We start from the raw sequence: 8,175 nt of genomic DNA on the forward strand, positions 1-8,175 counted from the left end.
GCTAAGAGAGTTTGACTAAAGTCACATATTGGATAGTCTATGGTTTGATTAACCATGGTTTATTGAATAAGCCCTAATTGGCTTGGTTTACCCAGTACATTTAGCCATAAAACCATGGCCTTCAAATAATGACTTGAGTTCTGACAATTCATTCCATCGAAGTCCCATCTATAACCTGTAGTCCAATAATTTCAGGAAAATCTCCAATTTCTTACCCCAGTTTTATTCTTTTATCTCTCAGTACAACTGCCCACCTATTAAAAGTACAACCCAGAGAGAAATCAAGGTCAATGAATTTACCCTTCAAATCAGATTTAGTTCAAAACTGGCCAGTACTTTAGTTCCCAGCAGCCCCTGAAATCTATAATACCCATGTACGAAACCACTCTTTATTAAAGCCATTCTTTATCCCTTGTGGAAAATGATTCATACACTGAAAATCAGATCTTTTCTCTGAACTAAGTTTTCAGGGGAAGTCAAAGATACTTTAGCTAGTCCTTTTGTAATGGATTTTCTTAATGTTTTATAATGGCTTGGAATCAGAAGCATCCCAGTTGGGTTATAAATGATAGATTCTGATTGATATATAATTTGAGCTTTGAAATAGAATTTAGCTCCCCAGTACTGTAGATGAGTTTCCTGCCTAACGGGACAATACCCTGAAGCCTTCCTCTGTTTCAAGGGCTGTTTAAAGCATAAACAGGGAAAATACCAGACTGAGCAATAGGCAATCACAGTTATAGGTTTCCCTACTATGAAGAATAGGTTGTATTTCTATTTCAGTCCTAGCACCAAGATCTAGTTTTGCATGCATATATATTAATAAGTATATGCGAAGATTATGCAAAATGACACCACACCTTTAATCTTCATTTTGGATGAAACAAATAGCCATGCTTCCTTTAGATCCCGTTCCTAAAGAGGTGGCAGAACTGTGTCTGAGATACATTTGGATTTATAGCATATATGGTGTGTGTGTGCATGCATGTACAAAGACAGATAGACACACACTCTGTTGGTACTGTTTTCTAATAACAGCTTTGTAATATGCCAGGATCTCTGATACTGAGTGGATTGGAAATATAAATAAGTAAATAAATAAAATCATTTCATGATGTCTGCAGACAGCTTGTCTTATTGAGAGGGCACTGGTGTAGGACTGGCATACTGCCTCTGAACCAGTCAAGAGACAAATGAAGCTTTAGACCAAACAAAACACTGATTAGTCTGGTGGGGAAGGTGGGGAGGGTGGGCGGGGGGGGGGGGGAGAGAGAGAGAGACTTTCCATCACCATGGCAACCATCCTCTGGCGCTAGGCTGGACTTCTTCATGCCTTGGGCAACCCTAGGCTGGGGTCACCTCTTCAAATGGTAGAAAAGGAAAAAAAATAGTTATCACTAGTGTAGAATTTTAGAGCCAGCCAACACCATTAGATAAGAGTGGTGGTATTTTAGAATTGTCTCTCCTTCCAAATTTTATCTCTACCTGTCGTTCGTAGAGAAAGGCATGGTAAAGCCTTGGTCTGCTAATTTATTACACGCTGAACTTCTTTGCAGAGGGGAGGCTTCACAGTTACGCCCCTTAGGAATTCTAGCTCCTCAGTCTACTCTCGCTGTGTAAGGCATACTTAGTTTTGATAGGGTCTGTGAATGTATGTAAATGCACATACGTGGGGGAGGAAATAAGTTAGTCTTTGTACACTTCTGTTACATATTTATAAGACAGAGTGAGTTCTTCTTACCTGCATAGTGGTCAAACACTGTTGGTACATATTCTTCTGGAAATGCGTCGTTGGCGTAACTCATCAGCAGACAGGTCTTGCCAACAGCTCCGTCACCAACCACCACACACTTGAGCATCTTCTTTATGCTGCCATCTGAATAGCCGGGCTCTTCCTCTTTGCCACTCATCCTGGTTGTTCCTGCTTTTCTTTTTTCCTTCCAGCTTTCACAAGCACACATGAAAGAGCACAGAGCCCAAAGGAAGATTGCAGTTGTTGATAGCAGGCTTCTTCTTGAATGAGGTTTTTTGTTGCTATTGTTGTTGCTGCTGCATGGTAGACAATCACAAAATCATAACTTCAATTTGCACACTTGATCTCTTCAAGCCACAGAGAACTCTGTGAGGGAATAAATAGACAATCGACACGCGTGTCGTTAGTTCAAGTCAGGAAATCTTCATCTTGGAAACAGAGACTGTGGTATTTCACACGGCTTAAAAATAGCTGCAATCTGAGGAGCTGAATGTCTGCTCCTCTGCTCCAGTTTGGCCTGAAAAATCAGGGATTCGTGCTAAATCCATTCCATTTTCCATTGCATTTCCAAAGAGAAAGTGGAAACTGGGACAATTTAATGGAGGGGCTCTGTCTCTCTGTCTCTTGTTCTTTTTATTTCATGCAATCCTTTTATTTTCTCCAGTTTGCTGTATGTCAGGAAATCATGGGTTTCCTGCTGAATTCCATATTAGGATCAGTGGGGCTCGTGAAGGGCTGCAAACAATAGAAGCTCTGTGTGTGTTTATACTTTACAGGAACTCTGCCAGGATGTGGAAGAAGAAAAACACTAGAGGTCTCACTGCAGACTGCAGTTCACCAGCTTCCTGCTCCAAAAGAACCATCTGGACATCATCGTCACCCTTCTCTGAGGAGCACCCACACATAAAAGAATTCTTGGTGAGATCTATGTTATATTGAGCTACCCCTGGATTGACCTCTGTGAGAGTGATTGGCAGCATCTGGGACAAATTAAGAATAGTTGTCATCATTTCTATTTCAAGACACTTCTACTGAACTCTTAAAATTTTTACTACTCAGACAGATTGCCTTTCCTCAAACTTCACTGTGAATTTATCTCCTCCCCAATTGCCATCAGTTGGCCACAATTATCTGTCTCTGCTTTTTCTCCTTTTCCTACCAGGAATGCTGAATGGCTGTTCTAATTTCCTTGTTAAACTACAGGCATGGGGATGAAGAAAACGCTCAGCTGCCCTCACCGAGTAAGCAAATATGTGACATTTTATCAGCTATTGTTTATGTTCAACAATTCTGCAGTTAAGAACCAAACTTCAAGTAGTATAATATGAACTTAATATGTCACTGACATTACATGACTTTGACCTTTTAATTGTTTGTTCTTGTCCATTCCAGGTTAAACTTCCTCTGGAATTAGGTACCTGTTACCCTATTCTAGCTACATTGTGTTTAGAAAGCAAGGATTGTGATTTCTTATCTGCATGAAGAAAGATATAAAATCGGGGGAACAAATTAAGATGCATCTAAAGCTTAACCTCCACACAGCAGCCTTCTCCAATCTGGTACTGTCAGTGTGTTGGGCATACATCTCTCAAACTTCCATGGCAGAGTAGCCACTGACTATCAGAGATGGAAATCTTTAAAGCTTTTAGAAGCTATTCCAATATGGTGCTTTTTCTCTGATCTAAAGGCAGATGCAGTTTTAAACCTTTCATGGATGTACGCTGAATCCCCTTCTGAGCAGTTGTTGACTTTACTGGGTACTTTCCATTGAACGAGATAGCAGGTTACTCCTAAAGCTTCTGGTATCATCACAGGAGGAAGAAGTGCAACGGAAAACAACCAGCAAAGCTTTCAATTGATTGGTGGGACAGGGAAGTTCCTCAGTTTGCTTCTCATGCCACATCTGGTAAGGTCCTAAGTTTTGCTCTGGGATGCTTGCTTTTTAAATGTGGAAGTGTTTGTTGTAGGTGTGGTATGAGATAGGAGAACTTCTTTTATTAAGCAGCATAAAAGTGAAAGAAAAACATATGTTTGCTTAGACAATTCCCCAGTTTACCATTTGAGTCAAGAAACAGGCTTACTTCGGCTGATGTCTGCACAGTGAATTGATTCACAGGCCCAGCACCCGCCAGTAAATTTCTTCATATGAACACAGTCAGTAGGACAACTCCTACGTTAGCTATGTGTATGGATATAGTAGAGTGTTCATACTTAATATGTTAGAGTTGGGTATTTAGGATAGTATTTCATTAAATGAGATTATGGTATTTTTTTTCCAGGCATTTGTTTGAAAAGGGAGTCTCCCCTTTGAAAACAGAACAGTATATAAAAATTAAATTGCTCTTTACCAGCTCAATCCATACATCTGTTAAAAGTCAGTTTTGATGTAAGCACTTTGGTGTCTCCGGTCTGGACTAGGCTGTAAGAGTTTTCTAAAAGAATTTCCCAAACTCTCAGGGATAGAGGTACACATCAGACAGCATTGGTCTAACTAAAGAATTCTCCCTTCCTCTTTCATGATAAAAGAGAAATCATGACTAACAACAGTATAAATATAACAGCATAAAACCATAAGAAAAACTTTGCTGGATTATACTAAAGGCCTCTCTTATACAGTCCTGCAGCATAAATGCCTATAATGCCAATGCAGCCATTTTCATTTCTCATCATGTATCTCCTCATATATAAGAAATTTTTACAGTTTTCCAAAATGTATTTAATTATTAATGTGAATTCACTGAGAAATATTTTTTTAAATCCAAATTTCTATGATGTAATTCTTTTTAAAGGAAATTTTCCAACCCTAGAACATAAAATTCCCCTATGTTTAGCTGCAGAAATGATCACTTTTTGAATGCAGCTTTCAGAAACATACAGGCTTTTCTGATGTTTCTCTCACAAACAAAATGTTTTTTGTGTGTGCATGGATCTTTGACCTGAGAAAAACAGAGGTTAAGATTCTGTTCAGTGCAGTTCTCTGCAAAAATTAGAATTTTTTTCCCACAGGAGTTCATGGCAGATTTCTTATTCCTCCTTTACTCTCTAGGGATAGTAAAGTTTCACCCCAAATATTGAATAAAGAGTTCTTATTTCTCTGATTATTTACTTTATCAAGGTTTCAATCATTTTAACCATTAACTGAAAAGAAACAAAAACCCATAAACCCATTCATCAGAAACAATGCTTCTTAGTAATCAGGAATTTCTATTTCACTAGGTTCAAGCTGCTTGTTCTTGGGTGATTAACCCACTTATGATCTGAGAAATGTGTTTTCAAACAAGCTTGAATTCTCTCACTGTGTAGCAGAGAATAACTTTCTTCTCAATTCAAGCAGGGCCTTTGAAAGGGAGATTAATCCAAAACCACATTATTACAATGGAATGTAACATCCAAAACTAAGTTTCTGTGGCCATGTGTAGTATTAGCTCATCTTTTAGGGGAAGGCTTAGGCAAGGCTGCACACTAATTTTGCTTTTGATTTCTGTTAATAAAAGAAGAAAGAAACATCGTATTGCTGAATTCTGACATTTTACTTCCTAATTTTGAAAACCCTGCTATCTATGGTTGTGAGTGCGGGGGGGAATGTGGAAGGGTTCTGGGGCTGCACAAGAGAGGCTGGGGTGCCATGTGGCCTGCCGGTCACTGGCTATTCATGCAGCCTGATGACTCTAGTCTTACGGAGGAAAGTAAGTAACCCCCTACAACAGCCAAGTCATACTTGCAGGCAAATAATTTAGAATCCCTTCATAGAGTGGAATAATAATGTCATTTGGCAACACATCTGATTTACCTTCATCTTTAAAGTATGTTGTTTTCTCCCAAAGGCAAATATTGCATAATGTGAATTGCAAAATGACTGCATACGAATTTGAGTGGGGATTGAAGGGGCATGAAACCAGTAGGGAGGAAAGAAAACCTAGCTTATTAATGTGCAGTTATTTCTGAATTATACTGACCATGAGCTGTGTCAGGTTACTTGCTCACAAAATACAGCTGTTGCCCCTTGAGCAGAACAGTTCCAGCTGCTTTGTTCATAGCTTCACAGTTTTAATTTTAGTTTTCCATGGCAGATGTGATGACACATTGGGATCTCTGAGTGCACACAGTATTTGTGGGAATGTCCATATTCTTGGATTCCCACCAGAGCTCTCAATTCCATTTTAGCTTCAGACTTGCTTCCTCTTTCTATTTTGTTATATTCTCAGATGTGTTTTTTCCCCTTAAATTTGGTCATCTTTGTTAGCAACAGCACTTATGCCAAAGTCTCTGCTTTTTAGAGTTTACCTATTGATAAAGAAATTTGGTAGCACAGGGCAATAAAACTGGGCCCATCAGCTGTGATTATACAGCATTCTCAACTCTGCTGAAAGGCCAAGACATGAATCTGCCAGCATGGAAATCTGCCCTGCAAAGTGAAAAATGGAATGTGCTGTACTTCATTGATACACATATTTGTGTATACACAACATGAAAAGTTTGCAATGGATTGTGCTGTTCTTCTTAATCAGTCGAGGGAAGTTGTTAGCTGATGTTGTAAAGCAGCCTTCCCCAACCTGGGTCCCTCCAGATGTGTTGGGACTAAAGCTCTGCTGACTGGGAGTCTGGGGAGTTATAATCCCAAAACATCTGGAGGATGCCAGATTGGGGAAGCTGTTTTAAATGCATGTAAACTAGGTTCTAAAGTAAATGTCTGGCAAAAAATATATAATATTTTACTACTTCAGACTCTCTCTCACTCTCTCTCAATCCCTTCTTTTGGCATCAAAACTGCCCAGTTGGCTTTGTGACCAAAACATATGCATACATCTGATTTAAATCATTCACAGAGATTCTAATTTTTTAAAGAGCAGGCTTGGAAATAGTAACTGCTTTCCATGAGAAGAAAAGTGTTTGTTTCTCTGTGGATTTTTGCCTCCATGTGCATACAGATAGAAGGCTTCCTATAGATTTCAAAAGATTACCCATGAAAAAAAGCCACAGGAATAAGTGGATAGCTTCTCTGCTTTACAGCATTCACACACTGAAGAAATCCATTGTGGATGGGAAGCATTAGTGCTGTGCTATGCTTTAGATTCATTTCTGTTGGAAGTTCTGGCAAATCCAGCATGCCTCATTTGCATGTGAATTAACATATAAATTAAATTGTCCCACAATGCAACTCTGAGGAAGCTGTTTGTTGCCACTCCCACTTCCTTTTCCCCCCTTCCTTCTTCTCCGCCAGAAGCAAGCACATGGGAGTGTGCTGCTCATCTCCATTCTGGGCACCATGTGGTGGGCCTGGAATTCTCCTTTCTTCCACGCAGCTCTTGGCAGCTGTAGGGCTGAGAGTTTAGGGCAAAACTAAGTATTTAGAAAGAAAAGAAGAACAAAGGAACTTCATCTTTTCCACCAAGATGGATGTAGCAGAAGCAACAATAAAGTCAGTAAGAAATTCTTTTACTTATCTTAACCTAATCTGTCTAAGCATGTGATTCTTTATGCTTGGGAGGGCTGAGTGTGTAAGATCAATAACCTGTATTTCTCTGGCATGCTAATTGAAGCTATCAAAGATAATTTTCTTTTTCTGTGCCGGCTTCTCAGCTGTGCTATAAGCTCTGCTCCATTTCAGTGGTTCTAGCAGGCCACTAAACTGGCTTCAGTTTCCAGTGTGAACATAGTGCTTGTCTGCAACTCTTTAAAAAGCAATGTCTTTTCCTGAGATGATAATGCACAACAGTTTTTGCTGATCTCAAGAAACTAATCAAACCTAGGTAGTACTTGGATGAAAGACCACTAGGATGCCCAAGGGCTATAGACCTTGAGAAGTAACATCATCAGAAAAAAGAAATGAGAAATCAGTTCTATACTGCTGTCAAAAAAGCCCCAGCATGGACTCAAATCTATCTTCTAGCAGGAGTGGGCAACCTTCTGGAGGCCAGGGGTTGCATTCAGCGTTTTCTGGAAAATTGAGAGCTGTAGTGAGCATGAGAACGAAGTAAAATTGGTAGTATTTTCCCCTTGGTTTGGGGGAGATTTCTTTATTTCTTTCAATTAGGTTAAGCTTAATTAATTAATTAAGTTAATAAGATTTGAGAGCCAGTTTGGTGTAGTGATGAAGGCATCAGGCTAGAAACTGGGAGACTGGGAGTTCTAGACTTGCTTTAGGCACAAAGGCAGCTCACGTTCTCTCAGCCCTAGGAAGGAGGCAATGGCAAACTACTTCTGAAAAGCCTCTCAAGAAAACTGCAGGGACTTGTCCAGGCAGACTCTGAGAATCTGGTGACATGATCAATAGATTGAAATCTATATACAGTACACATACACATACACATACACTACATATGATTTACACTACATTTTTCAGGTGTGTAATTGCTGAACATTATGAGTACCTGAAGTGCATTTCAGTTCATGCGGAACATGAAAGTCATCATGTCCTCTCC

At 39.5% G+C, this 8,175-nt stretch overlaps 1 protein-coding gene and 1 long non-coding RNA gene across 2 annotated transcripts in view; one reads left to right on the forward strand and one right to left on the reverse strand.

The window, feature by feature from the left end:
- Positions 1–2,472, reverse strand: part of RHOJ (ras homolog family member J) — a 51,645-nt gene extending 49,173 nt beyond the window's left edge. Inside the window, exon 1 of the mRNA XM_063290440.1 lies at positions 1,742–2,472. Coding sequence (XP_063146510.1) covers positions 1,742–1,961 — 220 coding nt within the window. The 5' untranslated portion in view covers positions 1,962–2,472. The remainder of the gene's footprint in view (positions 1–1,741) is intronic.
- LOC134488158 (uncharacterized) lies at positions 2,427–5,278 on the forward strand. Its single transcript, XR_010066942.1, has 2 exons — positions 2,427–2,671; positions 2,916–5,278. It is a non-coding gene; the product is annotated as an uncharacterized LOC134488158 (long non-coding RNA).
- Positions 5,279–8,175: the final 2,897 nt, after the last annotated feature.

The sequence above is a fragment of the Candoia aspera genome, chromosome 1, assembly GCF_035149785.1.
Source record: "Candoia aspera isolate rCanAsp1 chromosome 1, rCanAsp1.hap2, whole genome shotgun sequence".
Lineage (NCBI taxonomy): Eukaryota > Metazoa > Chordata > Lepidosauria > Squamata > Boidae > Candoia > Candoia aspera.